This window comes from Erpetoichthys calabaricus, chromosome 2, assembly GCF_900747795.2.
Source record: "Erpetoichthys calabaricus chromosome 2, fErpCal1.3, whole genome shotgun sequence".
NCBI lineage: Eukaryota > Metazoa > Chordata > Cladistia > Polypteriformes > Polypteridae > Erpetoichthys > Erpetoichthys calabaricus.
Window position 1 is genome coordinate 207,776,767 of NC_041395.2, and position 24,659 is coordinate 207,801,425.

At 38.0% G+C, this 24,659-nt stretch overlaps 2 protein-coding genes across 4 annotated transcripts in view; one reads left to right on the forward strand and one right to left on the reverse strand.

Annotated features, from left to right (window-relative positions):
* Positions 1 to 214: 214 nt before the first annotated feature.
* On the forward strand, positions 215 to 14,872 carry ssr2 (signal sequence receptor, beta). Its single transcript, XM_028795065.2, has 6 exons — positions 215 to 283; positions 999 to 1,156; positions 1,424 to 1,522; positions 4,723 to 4,831; positions 10,052 to 10,129; positions 14,025 to 14,872. The coding sequence occupies exons 2-6, from the start codon at positions 999 to 1,001 to the stop codon at positions 14,133 to 14,135; spliced, it is 555 nt and encodes a 184-aa protein (XP_028650898.1). The 5' UTR covers positions 215 to 283; the 3' UTR covers positions 14,136 to 14,872.
* Positions 14,873 to 17,627: 2,755 nt separating this feature from the next.
* si:ch73-109i22.2 (uncharacterized) overlaps positions 17,628 to 24,659 on the reverse strand; it is a 50,736-nt gene continuing 43,704 nt past the window's right edge. For 2 of the 3 annotated variants that reach the window (XM_028795068.2, XM_028795066.2), the window contains 4 exons: positions 24,121 to 24,459; positions 21,603 to 21,945; positions 20,530 to 20,747; positions 17,628 to 17,978 (listed from right to left, as the gene is read on the reverse strand). In XM_028795068.2, coding sequence (XP_028650901.1) covers positions 17,811 to 17,978; positions 20,530 to 20,747; positions 21,603 to 21,945; positions 24,121 to 24,459 — 1,068 coding nt within the window. In that variant the 3' untranslated portion in view covers positions 17,628 to 17,810. The remainder of the gene's footprint in view (positions 17,979 to 20,529; positions 20,748 to 21,602; positions 21,946 to 24,120; positions 24,460 to 24,659) is intronic. The other variant, XM_028795067.2, reaches the window with a different exon arrangement.

Below are 24,659 nucleotides of genomic sequence, written 5' to 3' on the forward strand. Positions count from 1 at the left end.
TGTTCATAGCTGGGAAGTCCTACAAATATGTCCTATATTGCTTAAAGATCACAGTCTCCCACCGTTTTATGTGATGTAAGAATGGATGAGTAAATTGTGACTAGAAGAACTTTACTGAAAAAGTTAATAAAGCTGATTTTGAATTTGAAAAACTCCAATTCCCAAGATTCTGTGCGCTACTTCAGATGTGCACGGTGATTGGTTTTCTCGAGTGTCGTCGTGTCCTATACTTTTGCTCTTGCGCAGTCTTTTCAGTACCGTGTGTCGCCGGGACGGGTTTAAGGTAAGTGTGAAAAGAAATGTTACAGGAAAGAAACAGTACTCTTTAGTTTCATTTCTGAAACGATATTTTCGATTATATATGATTGTGAGAAATAAATATGTGACCTTTTGTGCAAAAGGGGATGCTGTGTTGCTTTACGTGACCTTTTGATAGAATGAAGCAAGTACACGTAAGCATTGTGCTAAGTAGCTTGTCGGCTGAGTGGATCTTCAAGATTCTTCAGTTGGCTGTTCGTTCATTGTGGAACATCTTCAAAACCACCCAAAACTCATAAAAGGCCGCCGAATAGTGATTCTTAGCGTTATGCTGTTTTTTGCGATCAAATACCTTTGTTTACGCGTGTAAAAATGCGACGACTAGTCAGCTTACTGACTTGCACTTTTACTACTACTGTACTAATAGCAGACATTACACCGTTTTTCCGGAATCTTAATAATTTATTGTCGTCGCTGGAACCTTGTTTTGTTTATGTATGTTACTGATGGCATTAATGGTTTTAAATCTTTAAAAATGATTTTGACCTGTCGACTCATAGAAAAAAATATTTTAACAAGTGATGGATTCATTGGATTGATGGGGGCACGTCAGTATTTCGACGCTTGCGTGCAGTCTGGATTTTTAAGCAGTTCTTAAAACGTTTTATTTGCTAATTCAAAGAAATCGCAGTGCCCTAAATGTGTGATGTGTTCATTATCCCTTAACGCTTTTCTTTCAGATGAGGGTTGTGTTCGTGATTGCTGCGTTGTCTCTGCTGGCTGTTGCCCAGAGCGAGGAGGGTGCTCGTTTGTTGGCGTCCAAGTCTCTACTAAATCGATATGCAGTAGAGGGACGAGATCTTACTCTGCAATACAATATTTATAATGTCGGCTCCAGGTATGTACATTTTGTTTTTCAAAGTTTTTGTCCCTTGGCATTTATTGGTAGAACACTACAATAGATTGGGTGGCGTGGAGTTGGGTGATCTTGATTGGGTTCTATTTAATATCATTTGTGAAAAATATGCGAGATCTGGTATAGACAATAATGAAACGCATTTTTCTGACATACAATAGCTGAAAATGATTGTTGGGAAAGATTTTCTGTACTTTGTTTTGCAGTTGTCTCACTAACAGCTCACACTTTTTCTTTGTCTCCAACCAGTGCTGCTCTTGATGTGGAGCTGTCTGATGATTCTTTTCCACCAGAGGACTTTGGCATTGTCTCTGGAATGCTCAATGTAAAATGGGACAGAATAGCACCGTATCCTTTCCCAATGGTTATTAAACATATAGGGTTTCACAAATATTTAGTATTTTTTTGCTTTTAACAATATATCGTTTAATTTTAAACCATGTTCACAGTGTTGAATTGGGAAACAGTGAATGGTGAAGCCATACAAGTGGAACAGTTATTTGATAGCGAAGGGCTAGGGAAGCGCTTGTTGGATTTATGTATTTTTTTTTTTGGGTTCATGCCCACAAAATGTTTGGTGTATGCCAGCTTTTGAACTATTTCGTTTGTGATCTGAGATTGGCTTATTAAACAACTGAGGTAACCTCATATGCTCTGTTTGGATATGATCTCAATTAAAGAGCAGATCTCCTCCTACATATGATTAAAGGATTATTCCATCTATTATGTTACTTACCTCCAAGGTTTATTTTTTCATTTAATGTTTTTGTTAAAAAAATTGTTAATAAAGACACCAGTGCTGGACAAAAGCAAACAATGTTTAAAATGTCCATGGAGATAATAAAAGGTTTCTTGCATAACTTGTGTCGCATAATCCACATTTCCGTTATCCATTCATATGCTCAGAACATGCAAAATACATGCATTTTTGGATAAAATATTATTGCTACCTACTTCTGAGACAACTCAGGATACAATATAAATGGGACAAGCAATTCAAAAGTACAGTATTATTGGAATGTGAAGATCTGCTTCTCTCTCTCATTCATTGATCAACAATCCAGTCTCTAGCACAAAAGCAAAGTATTATGGGAATGTGCCTTTCCTGTTTGTATTATATGCTGAGTTGTTTTGTATTTTTATTTTAGCAAAAAATGCACATGAATGGATAATAGACATGTCGATTATGTGACACAAGTTCCATGAGAATTTTATATATATATATATATATATATATATATATATATATATATAGTTTGACATTATCCACATTGTTTGCCATCATCCGGTGTTGATCACCATTGGATCCTATTCAATTATAGTCTTTGCTATTCAAATTCTCCATGAAACCAAAAGATTACATTTTTTTCTAAATAACCACTGCTAACTACTTTGGGAAAATAACATGCACTAAAAAAATGTTAATTTGAGGTAGTTTTCCTTTTAAAAGAATTACAACATAGAAACAATGACCTTGCTTTTTAAGACCATGAATAAACTCGAGCCTTACTAGAAAAATGTAACTCTATATCATTGCAGAGCTACAAGAATCTCATCCCCTTTGAAGCCAAACACTCATCCTTATAGGCTAATCATAGAACATATGACATGTGCACTGATCTGTTTGTCGAAGTACATGGTGAAGGGATGATTTAAAAATATTATAATTTTATGTGCTGCTGTGTAGTCCACTGCAGGTCCATTGTCAGGAAAAATATAATATCAACAATATGACCTTTGAATATGTAATCCTAAATATTGTTTACATTAAAGATACTGTAAGTTCTCCTCATTCTTGTGTTGTCAAAAATTTGTAACTATTCAGGCAACAGACTGCATATAACAAACAATCATAAAAAGGCTATTGTAATCGGCTCTGACAATTATTCAGCCCCAAGATGTTTTGTTCAATCTTCTGTTGCCTCTTTCCTGGTCAAGGTTTCCAAAATATTGGGCACTATCCAGTACATTTAACACTTCTGTTTCTGTTTTTGGTTCTGATGTGTTTTTTTTATATTCGAATTAGGGGCCAGCATATTTCAATAAATTTCAAGTCTAGGAGGATTTTACATTGACTAAATGATGTGGGATAACTGTCAAGCCAAGGAAAAAAGTTTTGTAACCTTGCAGTGTTAAGTATAACGAGTCTGCATGACAGCTTTTCTAGTTTTAGTAGATAGGTACCTACCCTATTATATTTCTCAAGACTTTAGACATGGTCTTTCCTCAATCCTTTTTTTCCAGAGACTTGCTCCTTCCACACTGCTGCATGTTTAGCAACATGGCACGTGTTTGGCAAATATTGATTGCATATTATAAAGATGTTTTACAATGTTGTTGTACTGTAATTGCATTAGTAAACTGTGTTCCTTATGCATATTCAGGTATGTGAAAACCTAACAAATTCCTAATACAAGAAATTGTATAAGGCGAAATAAAGAACAAAAAAAAATGTCTTATATTGGCAACATTTTATAAGATTGAAGTAGTTTAAAATTAATAACAACCGTTGACAACTGTTCCCAACTCCTTAAAAACAATAGCCCTGAATGCTTATAAAAGATTTTCTTAACATTCAACAACAACGTGGTACGTGTTGTAACCCCAAACCTTTTTTTTTTTTTATCTTGCATGAAAATTACACACTTTAATTGGCATAAAATAAAAATCCATTGACATTGTATATATTTTTGGTAGTGAGTTTTAGATTAATTTGGAAGAAAACAAAAATTATTAAATATCCAAGGAACAAATAAAATGCTTGGGTATCGCCAAAAACCTTGGAGTGTTATGGGCCTATGTGATGTAACAGTGGTCATGTCTGTAATATGAAAACTATTGCTGATGCTTGAAAGGTATTGCTGATGCTTGAGTAGTTTATTAACCTAAAATAAAATCAACCTATAATTAGTAATTTATGCCTAGGTGTATTGGTCTATATTTTATCCTTGTTTGCTTATTTTTGAATAACTGCTCAGACTGAATTTTGTAGTCATGTTGAATTAAAGTTCTTTACCTGTCGCTTCTTGCATTTTGTACTACAAATATTGCAAACCAGAGTTTCTCAATCTATTCTAGTCAAGTTGTCTTGTATAATTTATTATGTATAATTATCTTCATGCACAGAGTAGTTTTATGCAGGCTTGGTTATTTTGGACTGTTAACTGCTTAATTTGCACAAGAATTACACTGACTTATAGCAGGTCTATGTTGTTTGATATCCAATATAACAATTTTGTTAATTGTGTTTTTGTTGTGAATATGATGATGTCCTTTAATTCCTTGAACTTTAAATAACTTTTCCACTTTGTATATGACAATGACTGCAGAAACATTTGTTGAATAATTAGGTAAAGGTAGTAATGAGTAGTTTGACTGGAAAAACACTCACTAATGTTGCTACCACAAGATGTAAAACATTGAATAATGTTATTTGGCAAAAATTTATTTCCCCCATAAATGAGAGGTTCAACTTCCCCCCCCCCCCCCCCTCTCTCTCTCTCTCTCCTTGTAGTTTAAGGCATATGTTCCTTAACATTTTCTGACAGAGCTAGCAACGTTTCACATACTGTGGTATTGAGACCCCTTAAAGCTGGCTATTTTAATTTTACTTCTGCAACTATCACTTACTTGGCACAAGAGGGTGGTCAAGTCGTGGTAAGAAAATCTGTTTTTATCTTTATATGTGGTTTTTTTAATGTAGGAATTTTACAGATTAAAAAATGCAGATCTCAAAAATGCTTAGTTGATATTTTGACAGTGATTTCAATAGATGACCCTTGCTCAGTTTTCTTTGAGGTGTAAACTAGTGTAAGGAGTGCAAAAAAATCTTGATGCACAATCATTCTAAAAGTGCACTTAAAAATGTAAAGGATAAAGCTTAATATTAAAAATAGTTTTAGTATTTCACTGCTAAAAACATTGAACCTTGCATACAATTTGCAATAAGTCATTGCTTATTTTCACTCAAAAATGTGAAATAGCATTGAAATTTTAAGTTAATAATAGATTTAACTTTAAAGTTTTTCAAGCTCTTGATGTATGTGGGTGCTCTATGCTGACAGTTTAAAAGTTTATTTCCCTTGAATAAATATGAAAGTTGTTCCAAACATGTCTGTCTTGTTGGTGTAAAAACTTGATCAATGAAACCTTTTCCTATGTTTATAGTGTTTATAATAAACCCATAATTTAAACCTGTCAGTTAATATGCAAAAGTACAGATACCATTAATTTACAATGTATCAGGGGTGGTGGTTGATTTGTTTTCAATCCTATTTTTGTAAAATTGATCAATTTTTATGGAATGTTGTGTGATTTCAATACAATTATTAAAAAAAAAATACAATGTATAACCTTTTTTCATGCTAGAAAATGTGTTGTAGAGACATGAAATTAACATTCTAATCTTGGATACTTTAGTAACTAACCCAGTTTAAATGAGATGGTGGCTGTGAGATATATATACTAGTCATTTAGCCCGTTACAATAATGGGCGCTGGAACAGTAGTGCATAAACATTAGTAGGAACAGTCTACAGTGAACCCTCGTTTATCATGGTTAATCCGTTCCAGATTCTACCGCGATAAATGAATTTTCATGAAGTATCCATCCATCCATCCATCCATTGTCTCCCGCTTATCCGAGGTCGGGTCGCGGGGGCAGCAGCTTGAGCAGAGATGCCCAGACTTCCCTCTCCCCGGCCACTTCTAGCTCTTCCGGGAGAATCCCAAGGCGTTCCCAGGCCAGTCGAGAGACATAGTCCCTCCAGCGTGTCCTGGGTCTTCCCCAGGGCCTCCTCCCGGTTGGACGTGCCTGGAACACCTCACCAGGGAGGCGTCCAGGAGGCATCCTGATCAGATGCCCGAGCCACCTCATCTGACTCCTCTCGATGCGGAGGAGCAGCGGCTCTACTCTGAGCCCCTCCCGGATGACTGAGCTTCTCACCCTATCTTTAAGGGAAAGCCCAGACACCCTGCGGAGGAAACTCATTTCAGCCGCTTGTATTCGCGATCTCGTTCTTTCGGTCACTACCCATAGCTCATGACCATAGGTGAGGGTAGGAACATAGATCGACTGGTAAATTGAGAGCTTCACCTTGCGGCTCAGCTCCTTTTTCACCACGACAGACCGATGCAACGCCCCGCATTACTGCGGATGCCGCACCGATCCGCCTGTCGATCTCACGCTCCATTCTTCCCTCACTCGTGAACAAGACCCCGAGATACTTAAACTCCTCCACTTGGGGCAGGATCTCGCTACCAACCCTGAGAGGGCACTCCACCCTTTTCCGGTTGAGGACCATGGTCTCGGATTTGGAGGTGCTGATTCTCATCCCAGCCGCTTCACACTCGGCTGCGAACCGATCCAGAGAGAGCTGAAGATCACGGCCTGATGAAGCAAACAGGACAACATCATCTGCAAAAAGCAGTGACCCAATCCTGAGCCCACCAAACCGGACCCCCTCAACACCCTGGCTGCGCCTAGAAATTCTGTCCATAAAAGTTATGAACAGAATCGGTGACAAAGGGCAGCCCTGGCGGAGTCCAACTCTCACTGGAAACGGGTTCGACTTACTGCCGGCAATGCGGACCAAACTCTGGCACTGATCGTACAGGGACTGAACAGCCCTTATCAGTGGGGCCGGTACCCCATACTCTCGGAGTACCCCCCACAGGATTCCCCGAGGGACACGGTCGAATGCCTTTTCTAAGTCCACAAAACACATGTAGACTGGTTGGGCAAACTCCCATGCATGAAGTAGGATTCTTTATTTATAAATCGAATATTTTTGCAGTTAGAGTATAGAAAACCTGTTTACGACCTTCTAAATACGTTTTTTTAACATTATTAGAGCCCTCTAGACATGAAATAACACCCTTTCGTCACCATTACACTCGTATTACCCAATATGTTAGACAAAATAAGAGAAAATAAGACATATTAGACGTTACAAATATTATTATTGTACTGTACATTTAATTACACACACACACACTGTTCTTACACACAACCACTAACCTATGAAGGCACGAGCTCAGTAGGAGAGTCTTCAGGTGGTGCAGTATCTTCAGCAGGTGTGTAGTTGTCTTCTTCCGCTGAAGGAGTACTAGGAGTAGGCAGTGGGTGTCTGGGTGCGCGGCTGAAGAACATCTTGATAGGCAGTTGCTGGCGCTGTCTTTTCATATGCGTGAGGAGGCTTTTGTAGGGTATTGCTATCTTTGATTATATCCAAGAATTTCACCTTCTCCTGGATGGTAAGCATCTTCCTCTGGCGCTTAGTTTCATTGTCAGAAGGCTTAGAAAAAGCAGCACGTTTAGGATTCATCGTGGGGCTTAGATAAAAGTTCTCAGAAAGCGCATGCGTAGTGATGTAAGCGTGTATGAGAAAAAAATCGCGATAGTGAAGCCGTGAAAGTCGAAGCGTGATATAGCGAGGGATCACTGTATATTAAATGGCAAGGGACTTTGACCTCATTCTTTTTGTTGGTTGTATTTTTCTTTATTTCAGCCTTTCTTTTGTTGATGTTTAATTGCTGAGCTGACTGTTCTTTGTGGGCTGCCGCCGTGTATTGTGTGTCTTTAATTTTCTGTGACAGTAATACTGTCTTGTACGTCCGCTGGCTTGAACGTCCATAATATACCTTTAATTTTCTCTGGTGGTAGTACAGGTATGCGCGTCGGTAATATGCCTTTAATCTCCTCTGACAGTAATACTGGCTTGTATGTGGCTGTAATATGAGTCACTGTATTGTGTACCTTTAATTTCCTCTCGCAGTAATACTGGTTTGCATTTCCGTAAAACGCCTCTGACTTTCTCTGACAGTAATATTGCGCATCGCACCGTGCCCTACGCATGCGCACTTCACCAGATGACACACACACGGACACCTGGACGCACACAGGGATTTTATTAAAGAGGATAATATATATACATTATTTTTTTTCCTAGATCTGTTTTTAGAGAAGTGTGGCAGCACAACTTTTAGAAAGGATTTACAGTACTTTTGCAATCCTTGTTCTGCATTGAAATTCTCTTTATCTTGCTCCTAACAGATCTTGTTTCTCTTGTGTCAATAGATTTCTATGTACAGATGCAATAACTGCTTATAGCAACAGTTATAACATTTGACGTTCTATTACTCTTTCTTACCATCATGAGCTGGCAAATTTGCGAATATTGTGTGCTGAAGCAATATGAAGTGGCACAGAAACCAGCATCCATCTATTTGGTTGCATCTGTCTGACAATTTATTTTTTATTCATTTTGTGTATGTGGCGTGAATCAGAATAGATACTTATATACACCCATGTTGATTCAGATCACTCGCAAAAGTTAATTTGAACAAACAAAATTGAAAATAAGACCAAAATCAATATTTTACAACATATGTAGTTGCCAGTTATTTTAGGAACTTTCGTCCACTTTCACATAGTGTAAGTAAAAATCTACATTCCACAGTCATATGTCACGTGATAACGTTTTGGGGTATAATTCAGGCAGACCAACATTTAAGGATCCGTTAGTGTTCAATTGATTTTTTTTTTTTGGAATGGGGAAACTGGTGTATTAAGTAACTTATAGCATAACTATCACATAATGGTAAGTTTGTTAGTTTTTAACATATCTTGAACAGCTGTTGTCCTGGCTTAATGCATAACCAAGTCTCTACTGAGAATGGTATAAAAAATGTCTAGTTATAGGCAGTCCTCTGGACTAAAACAGCTTATGAATCCCAGAGGTCAATGGAGATTTGTGAGGGTAGCAAACAGACCACAATGAGTCAAATTTCTGTTCTCAGACTACACTCATTATTGGGGTTTGTCTCAAATTAACTGCAACCGCCGAAGACCAGAAAAAGGAATCGCATCTACAGTGGCCACAAAATTCCTTAACAGGCCAATTTTTGGCTTCTAAGTTTGCTTGATCTGACAGATCCAAGTTACTTTTGCTGACAGAATGGTCACAATTTGGCTCAAGCAACCTGAGTTCATAGTGCCATCTTGTTTGGTGTCAACAGTACAGGATGGTGGTAGCCTGATAGTGTGAGGAATGTTTTACTGTCACACATAAGGCCCCTGATATCCCCTGAAGAATGTCTGAATGTTCCTTCAAGGCTTTGGTTTATCCACATTCAGATACTTCCAGTATGATATTGCATCGTATCATGTTGCATTTTCATTATTAAATGATTCTGGTAACTTGATAGTGAGTTTTCATTGCTTTGGGAGCCAGTATGCTCATCTGATCTCCAATCAATCATCTTTGGCTTGAGACAAAAAGGGATGTTTGTAGCAAGACCAGTGTAGCCGTGTAACCTGCAACAACTATGCAATGCAGTAATCTGATTGGTACAGTATTCCAGAATGATGAATGGTGCATGCAGCAACTTGTTGAATTAATACCCAAACCAATTAATTTTCTTAAGGTGAAACATACTATCAAATCAGTGTACCTGATAAACTGGCAGTGGCAACTATGTGTGTGTGTGTGTGTGTATGTAATGGTTGCCATTAATCTAATCAATAATAATAATTCAGATTACCCAAAAGCAATAAAAGCTTAATTAGAATTTTCTTCATTTTAGTGAAATGTGTACACCATTCTGTACACTGTTTAGTCACAATTTTTACAGAGAAACAGTAGAACATATTCCACTAATTTAGTCTTTTTTTAATTTGTAAAGAAATAAGAGCTGTGATTCTAAAGTTACAAGCTTCAGATATACTTGATTTCTGCCTGTTATCAATTTATATTTAAGATTATATTCAAAATTATTTATCAAGCCTTTTTCCTTGAATTCTCATGTTTGAATCTGTACATTTCTTGAACATCTTTTATTAATTTTTATGGTTTTTTTTCCCCCTCTGCCATCGTAGGTGGGATATACCAGTGCCCCTGGCCAGGGTGGAATCCTTGCCCAGAGAGAGTTTGACAGACGTTTCTCCCCTCACTATGTAAGTATACAAATATATCTTTTTACATTAGTGTTATAAAAAATAAATGTCTTTGGCACCGTAACGTAAATATATATCTGTATTCTGCAGTTCTGCCAGATTGTGAGCCAGTTATTCAAGTACAGAGGAACCAACTGGACAGTTCTAAAAGCACAGTAAATTTAAAAATACAGCACTGATGCCAGTAGAGATAGATAGATAGATAGATAGATAGATACTTTATTAATCCCAATGGGAAATTCAGATTGAAATTGTTTAGGGATTGTGTTAATAGAAAGAGCTTATCAAAAATGTAGTTGTTATCTTTTTTTTTCAAACTCAATTTTATTTTTTCACAAATATATACCACAAAGTTCTTTGTATGACTGCTAAATGAAAGAAGACTTTCCGGTTTTTATACAATGACATTGTGAAAAATGTCTAAATTGTTTGAGTTGACTAGACTGTTCCAGACCCATTTGACTTTTGTTGTATGTCACTGGATGGAGCAGAAAACAATCTTATACAAAGTCCCTTGTAATTTATATATTTAGCATGTTCTTGGATATGTGCAGTGTTGCACTTGTTCCTTACGCTGAGGAGTTCTCACCATGTCCATATGGGTTTCCTTTGGGCATTCTAATTTCTTCCCACAACTCAAAGACATGCATTTTATTTGAACTGGTGGTGCTAAATTGGCTCTAGTATGTGTCTAAAGGTGTGAGAGAAACAGATTTGATTTTGTCTTTAGTCATTGTGTGGAGGGTGTGGCAACATGCTGTAATCGGCACATGCTCTCAACCATGGTGCAGGTTCTTTGTGTATGAGAGCTGACACACAGTGAATGCTCATCTGGAAGTACAGTGCATAGAATGTAGCAATGAGTAATGAGGTGCATGCGTTTTTTTGAACCTTTCCAACAGAAGAAAGTCTTTTCTTTGTGGTGTCTTGTGTTTTAGTATTAAAACAGATTGGGGAAAAATGAAAAACTGGGCCAAGACTGTGACTGAACTTGCCTTACCTGTTAAATTGTGTACAAAGCACCAACTTCAATTGGGCAGCATGTTATTGACTGTCAAAACAAAAGTCGCAAGCATGACTGTGCTGGAAGGTTGGCAATACAGTCACGTAATATGACATCAACTTTAGCAGGTTTGGAAAATGGATGAATACAGTTCCCCCAATGTAGCAACAAGTTGGTGCATTTTATTTGCTTTGGAGGATTTTAAAGTTGGTTTATAAAGAATTATATGATCATTATAGTCTACCCAGATTATCTTACTATATGCACAAACAAAATGCATTCACTTACAGCTTGAATCCATTACCTGAGAAATCAGTATTCTTTAAAACCAATAAAAACATTGAGACATTATACCTTGGGAATTAGTTAATATCAAAATAATTCAGAATATTTTAATCTGCAAGTACACTTTGTCAGGTTTGTGATATTTGCTGTTGTAAGATTGTGCCAATATTTGGAGGTTAGCTGGTTAGTAATTATTATTGGAGAGTAATATTTAATGTCAAGTCAAATTAATTCAAATTTCAAATGTCTCAAACTCCTGATGCTTTAATTTTTCCAATTCACCAAACACTTATCACTAGTTTGAGTCTAACTTTGTGATATTAATGCTTTTAAGCTGACAAGTTTATTTCAACATTCCTATAAAACAGCCTTTGTTGTGTTTTCAAGCTTCCTCACATTAGTAATCAGACTTTGCTGTTGCTTATACCGGTGTATTAATGCAAAATTGATGATGGAACTGGACTGACTAGAAGTTATTTAGTTGTATTTAGAGAAGGCATCCCCCTCACTCCAGTTCTATTCAGATATGTCTTATGTGCTTTAGTCAAATTTTAGTTTATACTAAAACATTTCGTTCGTGTATGTATATACTGTGTATGTATGTGTGTGTGTATGTGTGTATATATATATATATATATATATATATATATATATATATATATATATATATATATATATATATATATATATATATATATAATATAATTATACTTACATACATACATATACAGTGCATCCGGAAAGTATTCACAGCGCATCACTTTTTCCACATTTTATGTTATAGCCTTGTTCCAAAATGGATTAAATTCATTTTTTTCCCTAAGAATTCTACACACAACACCCCATAATGACAACATGAAAAAAGCTTACTTGAGGTTTTTGCAAATTTATTAAAAATAAAAAAATTGAGAAAGCACATGTACATAAGTATTCACAGCCTTTGCCGTGAAGCTCGAAATTGAGCTCAGGTGCATCCTGTTTCCCCTGCTCATCCTTGAAATGTTTCTGCAGCTTAATTGGAGTCCACCTGTGGTAAATTCAGTTGACTGGACATGATTTGGAAAGGCACACATCTGTCTATATAAGATCCCACAGTTGACAGTTCATGTCAGAGCACAAACCAAGCATGAAGTCAAAGGAATTGTCTGTAGACCTCCGAGACAGGATTGTCTTGAGGTACAAATCTGGGGAAGGTTACAGAAAAATTTCTACTGCTTTGAAGGTCCCAATGAGCACAGTGGCCTCCATCATCTGTAAGTGGAAGAAGTTCGAAACCACCAGGACTCTTCCTAGAGCTGGCCGGCCATCTAAACTGAGCGATCGGGGGAGAAGGGCCTTAGTCAGGGAGGTGACCAAGAACCCGATGGTCACTCTGTCAGAGCTCCAGAGGTCCTCTGTGGAGAGAGGAGAACCTTCCAGAAGGACAACCATCTCTGCAGCAATCCACCAATCAGGCCTGTATGGTCAAGTGGCCAGACGAAAGCCACTCCTTAGTAAAAGGCACATGGCAGCCTGCCTAGAGTTTGCCAAAAGGCACCTAAAGGACTCTCAGACCATGAGAAAGAAAATTCTCTGGTCTGATGAGACAAAGATTGAACTCTTTGGTGTGAATGCCAGGCGTCACGTTTGGAGGAAACCTGGCACCATCCCTGCAGTGAAGCATGGTGGTGGCAGCATCATGCTGTGGGGATGTTTTTCAGCGGCAGGAACCTGGAGACTAGTCGGGATAAAGGGAAAGATGACTGCAGCAATGTACAGACACATTCTGGATGAAAACCTGCTCCAGAGCGCTCTTGACCACAGACTGGGGCGACGGTTCATCTTTCAGCAGGACAAGGACCCTAAGCACACAGCCAAGATATCAAAGGAGTGGCTTTAGGGAAAACTCTGTGAATGTCCTTGAGTGGCCCAGCCAGAGCCCAGACTTGAATCCGATTGAACATCTCTGGAGAGATCTTAAAATGGCTGTGCACTGACGCTTCCCATCCAACCTGATGGAGCTTGAGAGGTGCTGCAAAGAGGAATGGGCAAAACTGGCCAAGGATAGGTGTGCCAAGCTTGTGGCATCATATTCAACGAGACTTGAAGCTGTAATTGCTGCCAGAGGTACATCGACAAAGTATTGAGCAAAGGCTGTGAATACTTATGTACATGTGATTTCTCAGTTTTTTTTATTTTTAATAAATTTGCAAAAACCAAGTAAACTTTTTTCACGTCATTATGGGGTGTTGTGTGTAGAATTCTGAGGAAAAAAATGAATTTAATCCATTTTGGAATAAGGCTGTAACATAACAAGGTGGAAAAAGTGATGCACTGTGAATACTTTCTGGATGCACTGTGTGTGTGTGTGTGTGTGTGTGTGTGTGTGTGTGTGTGTAATATATATATATATATATATATATATATATATATATATATATATATATATATATATATATATATTAATAATAAAAAAAATTCAGTACAAGTATTTCAACTTCTCTGAAAAAAGTACTGATGAACTGTCAAGTTATGCTTTGCAATGCAGAATTTGACAGATACAACTTCGTTTACAGTGTAGTCATTGACTTTCTGTCTTAATTATGTCTTTTTTTTTTTTTCCTTCAGCTTGATTGGACTGCTTTTGGAGTCATGACTCTGCCTTCAATTGGGATTCCACTCCTTCTCTGGTACTCCAGCAAAAGAAAATATGACACTCGTAAAACCAAGAAAAACTAAAAGAATTTTTAGAGACTCTTGCAAATGATCCAGCACTCGGCCCACTCAGTGTCTGTCTGAAAGTGTAATGCTTCAGGAGGTTTCTGATACAGGTTTGTTTAAATTGAAACTAAAAAATTGAAGATGAGAAAATACAAAGCATTGCATTTTGTAATTTAAATTCATGCCGCATTAAGTGTCACCTAAGCACTGAAGCAGCAGCTTAAACTCTAGAACACCTGCATAAGTGTTGCTACCACAACAAATCTGCTGCTGTTTGCATTAGGAAACATCACAACACCACATCTGTCATTCCAGGGAAAAAGAACTTAAAATCCATAAATCTCCACATTGATTTCTGTGTTTTCATGTTTACTTTCATTAAGAGGCAAAAATTCTAAATTGATAATTTTCCTTGAAGATGTTATAAATGTTTATTTAGGTTGTCATTACCAGAGTACTTCTTGGTACAGTGATGAGTGCACATCAATCATAAAAAATAATTGTAGAAACAATTAAAATTTTCAAGTTTTTAATGAGTTTGAAAAGCTTGTTCTTCAGTTTTAATCGCTACAGAACACTCAGGTTTTCCCAAAAAATTGTACACGGGACACTGGAGTAATAATCACTTTGTATGAAGGGAGAGGGCGTGAGATTGTGCTGTGCAGGTCATTTACTTTACAGTGAATTTCAAAGTATTGAACTGTACTTGTTGTACATGTTAAGAGGTTTTTCTAATAAAAACAATGTCTCCAAAACTCTCAATGGTATTTCTTCAATGAGCCTAATGTTGGTCTGTTCTGTCATCTGAAACATGTTCTTTATATATTGGTAAGCTTTTGTTGGTAGTTTGGCCAACATTTCTTTTCTGCAGATTTGGCAAAAAGATTTGGTACATTTGACCTTGGTGTTGTGGTGGTGTTTTTAAATTTGTTGCCTGGTGTAAAAGTTGCTCACAATCAGTCCTGATTTTGATAGGTCGTGTTGTTTTGGTTTGTAAAGTGTAACAAGCCCATAGTTTGAGTAATAATCTGTCCTGAATGTTAAAAAGGCAAGTATAAAATGTTAGGAGGACAAAAATCAAGTGTCATAGCTATTAAATGAGAATGTCTGCTGTAATTCAAATTCCATCTTTAACATGCTTGAATCATTGGAACAAAATGAGATGCATTGAAGGTCATTTGTAGTGTAGGAATTGCAGTGTTTATATGAGGAACACTGAGACTTGGTGAAGGAGTACACTGTAGAACTCAAAGTGGAGGGCTGTAGGATACTGTAAACAGCTTTTTATAGAATATGCTTCTCATGTAGTCTCAAGTGCTGCATATGTTTATATAGTATAATCAATGACCACAATCAAATGCAGACAATAGCAGTAACGTAGAACTGGGTGAGGAGGAGGCTGGAGTAAATTGGGGCTTTTTGGAGTACTGGCTCAGATCTGTAAGCTTTTTGACATCATTCTTGGTCAGGTTATTTATCTAAAAAGTGAGCCTCTGAATAATGAATGAATGAACACTGTGGTGTATAACAGGCACCGATAACTTTATCGTTCACTTTGGAAGTAGTCTGGTATGAAGTAATTTATATGAAGTAGTCAACAAAATGTCAAACCGTTGGTACTTTTTATAAAAATTCCTCTAAAAATATTCGGGTGGAGTAAAAATACAGTGAGAGTGATGCCGAACTGCAAATCTGCCACTGCTGCAGTATGTTGGGTTTGCTCAGTGCTGCCAGTGAGTTTGCTGAAGAAAGTCAAAAGGAACAAGTGAAAGGGCTACAACTGTGTTGTAGTTTAGATTACACCTTTCTGACAGGTTATTACGCATACCTGTTTAGTATTGAGTAGGATCCCTTTTAACTTTGAGAATAGCCTGAAGTCCATGGGTTACGGATTCAACAAGGACCTGGAAGTGGTTCTTGAGTTTTGCTTCATGCTTGATAGCGTGAATTTTTTTTTTTTGACCATTCATGCTACAAACTTCCTGTTCCACCTCCTCATAAAGGTGGTGTTTTTAATTAGGATCTGGCAGCTGTGCATACTACAGGAGTAAACTGGAGCCATAGTCCTGTTCGGTTTGAGATGTTTGAATTATTCTCCACATTTCTTTATACTGCAATCAAGTGTGTGGACTGTTAATGCAAAGCAGGGTGAATCTGTGGATTCATGCTGTTTACACCAAATTCTGACTCTTTTTCAGACTATGTGACATATTTCTAGTTTTGGTTTGGCAATTTGCCCAGTATGTGCTCATTTTAATGTTTTTACCCAAAACGGTTTGAGCTCATAATGATTTTGTGCTACTCTAGCCCATCAGTTTGAAAGTTCAACACCTGGGGCCTCATATATAAACAGTGCGTACGCACAAAAATGTTGTGTATGCCTGTTCCCAAGCTCAATTGCGATGTATAAAAAATAAACTTCCCGTAAAGCCATGCACATTCTCCTGGCAGCCTTCCCCATTGTGTATGTGCTTTTCTGCTCAGTTTTGCAAACTGGTGGCACCTAGGGTCAGAGCAGTGCTACTGTTTGTGTAGTCTCCCTTTTTTTTTTTTTCAAAATTGCATGTGTGACAAGGGTTTTATCAAATACACCAAAATTAATTACATATCATTTACAAAATTAATTCATTTGATTGTAATCATTCTGTAACCATATAATGGTGCACGGATTGACCAAACTATTCCAAATGCCATAGCTGCTTTAGCATTGTTAGTCTCAGTGCACTACTCAGAGTATTTTAATCCATTCTTTGTGTGTCTGGTATCATAGCTGCACAGAAGCTGATACAGCGTGTTATGTCAAGAGCACCGAGGATTATGGCCTTCTGCACACCACCACCGTAAAGAGCTGTTATATGAGCATTTGTGGCCTTTACTTTAGCTTCCAATGAGTCAGGTTATTCTCTTTTGACCTGTGTTTTTGCCCATTGAACTGCCCACCACCAGTTTTTTTTCTTTTTCTTTCTTTCACACATAATTTGGTGTTTACTAGGAGGGAAGCTCTTTTTGAGATTCTGTGACCACCAATTCTGACACCAACAGTCTCACGTCTTGTCTATTTTAAAGTTTAGTCCAGCGACAACTAAACGTTTTGACCATATGGCCACATGATTCGCTGTTGGATAAGAAGGCTATTTGTGTTAATGATAAAGAGGCCACTGAAGCTAGTTAGTAATACACACTTAATTCATAGTTTAATGTTCACAGAGTTGAAAAGTAAAGTATTGTGATACCTCTTATAGCACTTTTAAAATAATATTAGTGCAAACCTCAATTAAGATGTCAATATTGATATGAGATTAATATGAACATATCTATTAATACGATTTTGCATCTACATACAGCATAGGCAATTAATATAAGTCAAACCCAAACACTGAGAACTGCCTATTTGCTGTTACTCTGCCGGACTGGCTTGTGTCTTTTAAGTCCTTTCACGTTACCAGCAGCATACAGTGGTTCAGTCCTGACCTCCATCTCTGTTTGATAGGCTGACTTCAGATTTTGGCACACACACAGCAGTTTGCAGTTATCAACAACACTTAATAATCATTTCTCACACTTAGCAATGCATAACAGATTCTGATGAATTAAAAGTGCTTCTTCCTTTTTAAACTGCCATCTATGAAAGTGATGCACACAAAGTCATTGATTTCCAGTGGATGTGATGTTGTCCAGCAGGGCCGAGACTGGTCAAGGCCTCTTATTAAGAGGTGGTAGCGGAGGTCTGGGCGGTCTGTCTCTGATTTGTTCATATATAGAATCTTCTGTCTGCTGAGGCCTTGCTTCAGTACGCCAAGGATGAGGGAGTAGCGGTCGAAAATGAAGATTCATCTCTGTCTGAATACCCCGTGGTGGAAGCTGAAATAGACAAGGGGTACACATTATTTAATGACCAATGAGCATAGCCCCACCTGCTGGCCCCTGGCCATTTCCAAATCTCTCCAAAAACCAACACAGTATTTATGGTTACCGTCCGATACGCCTGTATGTTATTAAAACTACATAAATAATATGCTTTGTTTCACAACTTGCTACCTTATTTATTTGACTGAGGTGTGCTTTTGGCAGACTTTAACAAATACATAAAATGGTAGGGGGGCCTTATGGAGTGGTTTGGGAACCAAAGCTGTGATGTTTTAGGCACCTCACTAGAGCTCAATAAGTTTTTGCAAAATTCAAGAAATTCTTCTTACTAGTGACGTTTAAACTTCATGAAACAGCAAACCTGGTGACATGGTTCGAGAAAGTGCTTATTTCTTGATGTTTCATATAAGCACTCCGCCATCTCTTGGCAGCATGTAGAACGGACAAAAATACTATAAGCTCACTCAAATGGCGCGTTTACATGCGCCGCAATAACCCGATTAATCCGCAAGAGTGTAATTGCTGTCCGCAGTTCCTATGAGGTCATAACTATACCGATTATTCATAGAAACCTGGCTTCTAAATTGCACTGTAAATTGAGAAACCGGGTTAACAGAGGTAGATTTCTTCTCGAGTAACCCGATTATGTGGCCATGTAAACCAAAAGCGGGTTACAGTTAAGGATTTTGTAGTCTGCGCGTGTAATTTCTTAAAATACTATTTCAGCTGCCAGGTATAGAAACATGCACAACATACTACATTTTACTAGGCAAATGTTCGCATTATCCCTTCTCCTGACTAAAATAATTTGCCTCAATGCTAAAATTATACTGATGAGCTGAACGCACTGTACATTGCTAAACTCCGCAACACAAACTCGAGTTGAGAGTAATAAGTAGCCTAACGCATATCTTATCGAAGTAATTATTATCACAGCAGCACTGGAAATAAGGCAAGAAGTTCGCTTATTGTGTTCTTTGCAGGGTCTCAAACGCACAGCTATGCGGAAGAGTGTGTTGTGGGCCAATCAGGTAACAGCCTTATAAATAAAGCGTCCGTTTGACTAAACATATTTGTAAAACTGAACAAAATCATCACAGGCTCTTCATAAGTGTTTTCTGATTCACGGCAGACGTGATGTTGTTTAACTCATTTTTTTTTTTTTGCTTTAACAAAGGAGAACAGGGGAAGGTTACTCGTGCGTGTAAAGATTTTTAAGAAACCAAGTTTCTGTTTCAATCGAATTGTTTTCTCTTTCACCCAATTATGTGTGTGCATGTAAACGCACTGATTTGTCACCTCTCACCAGACCTTGAAATTGAACATTGTCCAAATTATAAATAAATGAAAATCCTTGTAGGTCCGGCCTATAATTAGCAGCATGTATTTATAATAACAATATGAATGTAAACACACTCACTTTACTGATAAATTATCAAATGCATGTGAGAAGGCCATCGCAGTCTAATAATACTGACTACTCGCTATAGACAGCGAGAGCCGAAGTCCGTCCACCCCGTTTTGGGCTCAAAATGAGTTTTGCCCGGACTTGAGCCTGGGCGGGGTACACTCATCATTCATTTGTTTGCAGCGTGTCGCGAGATGCGGCGGGGACGGACGGGGCACAGGGGGCGCGGATGAAATACAATCCGCGGATGAAATACAATCAGCCCAATGCCTTTACGTTAGTCGGAAGAAAGTGTATGGTTTCTTAACCATGGCCACTGCCACATTAATAAGGAAATACTGTGGAAATGCATCTTTAAAAAGTTCATGCATTACAGTCCAAACCTTCACATACAGAAAACTGTGCATCAACGCACCATAACCTAACATTAGTTATAAGTTATCTTGGTTCAAAGCCCATGAACCTCAGTGACAAGTTAACAGTACATGTACATTTCAGTAGAAGACAGCTGAAAGAAACTAGTTCATAAACGTGCCTCGAAAAAAATATTTAATAACCCAATTGACGCAGGAGCAAAGGCTGTTTCATGTGCAGATTCTGGACCTTATGCAACATTTTCTGAACCGATTTTTTTGAGACGAAAATGAAGAAATGCTTTTCTCAGATCAAATAAAGTACCCACATCGGCAAGTAGGCCAGGCAGCTAAGTCCGACTCGCCCACAACTAACCATGAAATAAGAATCAGGCTCCTCTTAGCTCCGTTCTCGAGCCCACCTGAGCTCTGCCTCCCCCTCCCCGTGTCCAATAGCAGGCCTCGCCTCCAACCAGTCATGTGACGCAACGACGGTCGTCACACGTGATTACGTCCAACATCCAAAACCGCACACACGCAGAAACAGTCTTCATTGAATGTTTCACTACTCGAAGCACTTTTCGAAGCTTTGACGTCTTACGTAACATCACTACTTGTTACTTTTTATTGTGTCAATGTTTATTTGAGTTTATTCTAATATGCAAACAAGCACTTACTTTACTGATAACTGGCTTTAAAACTAACTTTCTTGGGTGGCTTAAGCATTTTGCCTGTTCCTTATTTAGGACTTTTTATCAGTGTATAGATGTGTAGTCATTTTTACCTGTGGCATTAGTCCATGAGCTGATGAGCTCTCTTGGGGTCGCACTGACGGATTAGGAGCTGACAGTAAAGTTGATGATGAAGATGATGAAGACAGATTCTCCACTCTACTAGTATGTTGTACATCTCCAATGATATCATTCTGTAAGGGGTCTACAGGTGGATTTCCAATCTGCATCCTGTGTACTTCAGAATAAATGTTATGATTCTGCAAGGCAACTGAAGTACAAAAGAATTGAAAAAAAAGTTAATTTTTTTTTCTGATTGCTTATTATTTGTAGGTGGGTGGCATGGAGCTGCTCACAGCTGCAGAGGCCCCAGTGACTGCCTGTGGAAAATCTGCATGTTCTCCCTGAAATCTGAATAAGCTAACACATTATTTTATTGACATCAAGACCCCCAATAGCTTATGAAAATGATTGACTGTGATGCTGAGGTAATTTATTGTACCCATTAACTTAAAATAGCCCGCTTCATTTCTTTAAATTTCTTATCTTGTCACTGCAAGGTCTGGCTAACCTCAGACAGCACTTAGCAAGACAGGTTTGGAAAAAAATCTTATGAAAGGAGTATATTAACTAATAAATTCCTCAATAAGGCAAAACTGTCGGTTACTTGAAAAACACGTTAAAGTTAAAAGCAGGCTTTGAATAGCTAGAAAGACATGCAGTAGAAGTGATGCGCTAAAGAAGAGCTCCCAAGGTTAGCCATCAACTTCTGAAGCCACTTTTTCATTACAGTGTCTAAATGACCTGGCTCCAGTCCTAGCAGTACTGGAATCAGCTGTGAAGGGGCACCAGTCCATGGTAGGTGACAGTAGCTAATATTAGAGTAAAATGGATTAGATGATTGATGGAACAATGGGGATTAGTGAAGCAGGATTAAGCCGAAGTGCTCAAAGGACTAGAAACTGAATTGAGTTCATTAGTAGAGGGAGGAGGCAACATTCACCATTGTCACCCTCTGGGAATCATGAACATGCATAACTTTGATGATGCTTGTCAGGGTTGATAAAGTATTTGGAAGAATCCACACTTTTGTAGTCAAGACTGGACACAGAAAAAAATTAAATACCTGATGTGTCTGGTCTCAAATTTCTTCCTACAGCATAAAACTCTATGGGGTCATCTGGCTCTGAGTAAATCTGTCGTGGGATGTCATGGCGTCCTGTGAGAAGAAAGGGGTCCTCATATGTGTGGAGGGCCATCAGTTCAGAGTATTTCTCTTCCACTGAGCTACTGGGTTCGGCTTGTGCAGCTGCAGGCCTCTTCTTGTTGACACGAGCGTAACCACTGGATACATCACTTGCATTTGTGGTTGCTGATGGTGGATTAAGAGTAGCGGGAGTTAAAGCTGAATCAGCAAGGCCATTGCTGAGAAGTGGTTGATTGGGAGGTAGAGGTATAAAGCCAGGTAACTAAAATCAGAAAAAATGACCCAATCAGATTTTAATTCATTTTAAGAAAGCCTGATGAACCACTTTAGCTGAGGAAATCAACCTTAGAGTGAATGCTGTTTTCTGATAGCCATTTTGGTAGCCTTAGTTATCTCTTCTAATCGTATGTAAAGCCTCTATAGGGTGGTCCAGATCTAACTATGCAATTATTGCATTGCATTACATTAAAAGTTGCATAGTTAGATCTGGACCGCCCTGCATACACTGCATCTCCTGTTTCATCACTCATTTGTTTATGTCAGCAAACCTCTGTATTGAGTAAATAATATGCAACCAAAGTAAATGTTCTTTGGAGGTGTTAAGAGCACAACAATAAGCTCAATAAATTATTGTTAGAAATAACTGGAAATTGAAAATCAAAGGGCTTAAAATTATTGGGAGGAAATTTATTGTATTTAGTATTGTGAAATTATTATAGTTATTGTTTATGGTGGTGGAGGTGCTTTGGGGCACTTTAAAGAAGAAAATTAAAAATACTTCTCAGTGGGCAATAGTGCCACCTAGCATCAATTTTCTTACAGAAGACACAAACTTTTCTTTTTTTAAATCCAGTGCCCAGTGCCAGACAAAACAACAGATTCAAGTGAGAAGTGACAGACTGCTAAGACTCCCAGATGATTTATTTTATTTTAAGGAGAAAAATTCACAGGTCAATACAAGATGTTTTAGGTGCTACTACAGTGGGTAAGTGAGCAAGCCAACCACCCAATAGACTGGGGTCAACAGCTCATGTATGTAGGTCCTGGGGTGACTGCATTATTATTATTTTGTATTCTTTATGTTCTCTCTTCTCTTCCTGAAATATTTTTGAACAATAGAGGTGATGTTTACTTTACTCTGCAAGCATTTTTTGAAAAGTTATTGAAAAATACTGTAGATGTAATGCAAGTGTGTTGAAAAGTAATGTGAGAGAAGATATGATGGACTTGTTCATGTGTCCATTGTGTTAAAGCATTAAGAAAACTTTTTGACTTACAATTCTAGAATGATCTGTGGTTGTGTTTTGCAATTAGACAAACTAACTCTAAAACAGATCAGATTGGAAATAAAAGCAGTGTAATTCTTGGAAATGCTTTGTAGATAGATAGATAGATATGGATATACATTAATAGGGTATGTGGAGAGTAGGACAGCAAAGCCACTGGTGACGAGTGATAGAGCATCAATAATAAAGAGGAAAGAGGATTGTCTTTTTCAAAAATGGTATGTCTCATTACATAATTACTGTATGTAAACAGAATCAAGCAGGAGTGTAAGTCACTAAATGAGATTATTTATTAGAAGGTGGCACACGCTTTTTATGTGTTTTGAACAGCCGAAGGGTATCACATTGTAGTGCACAATCAGAGCCGGGAGTTCAAGGATGAACCTGAAAGAGCAACTGAAATCTATTGACCACACTGTCTCTTGAATGCACTGTGAGTGATTATTTGTTTTGGCCAACTTGATTTCATTTGTGCTGCTGTATGAAAAGTGCTGAAATGAACACTACTTAGTGGCAACTGTATGAGGGCCTACAGCTAAACGATGAACAATGAGAAACCTTTTCTGAGTCACAAGAGGCAGGTTGAACCTTCAGCTGACAGAAGTCATCATAACAACTGGCAGCCACCTCCTATGAGTGAAAAGTGGAAGAGGAACATCCCTCCAGTTTTTTCATATTTGCCATATTAGTGATCTCTTTCATATCCTGAGGCTGTGGTTAAGGTAACTACAGCTCTAAATGCTTATAATCTATGAATGGAAGCCAGCATCTGAATTGTTTACTTACAGTATATTGCCTAATTTAATGTATGTGGGATTACCTAATGTCTCTGGTAAGAAAATCACTGAGTGATTTGTCCCTCTTTCTCAGCCATATGTCCTCCCTGAGATGGTGGCAGTGGGGAAAGAACACAGGTCACTGAAATTACAAGCAGTGAATTCTGCTGTTGTGATAAAGCAGATTCCAGTGACCTGAGTTTGTATCCCAGTACTGCTGTCACAGGGAGGATGAATGGCTGTGTTTGAGAGTGACTCCCTGAGTGAATTCCTCAAGAATAGATGGTCTATAATGAGGAAAAAGCCATCCTTTTGTTCACAGAATGTTAGCATATAATGGTTGGCATATAATGAATTAAACATTTTTTCTGTTACCTCCACCTCCCTGCTCTGGCTGTCTTCATGACTGTTGATGAAACTATCCATGTCCACAGCTGGTGCCTGGATTCTAATATCTGGCAGGTTGAGAGATTTGGTTTTTCTTAATACCTTCTTTACCACTGCATACTCAGGGTCACCTTGCTTTTGGTTGCCAGCAGCAGTTGGTGTTGAGGAGAAAGAGGATGACTCTGAAGTGCTCTCCTGTGACTCAGTCAGAAGCATGTCACCGCTTTCTGCTTGTTGTGTCCCATTTTGTGTCCTGCAGTCTCCTTCACTGAGTCGCCTTACCTGTGTTGTTCGCAAAGTACAGGATTTGTTTTGTGACTCTAGACTCTGGATAACAAAGGATGAAAAACATGGAAATGTTTAAAAATGAGTAACGGCCATTTAGCATTTTAGACATATTCAAATGACACAGTGACACATTTGGACTAAATCAGCCACACAGAAATAGAATTATTGCAATTTGTATAATTGAAAAAGTATAGTTATTTATTGAAATTGTAGGCATATCAACACCAGAAACTTTCTCC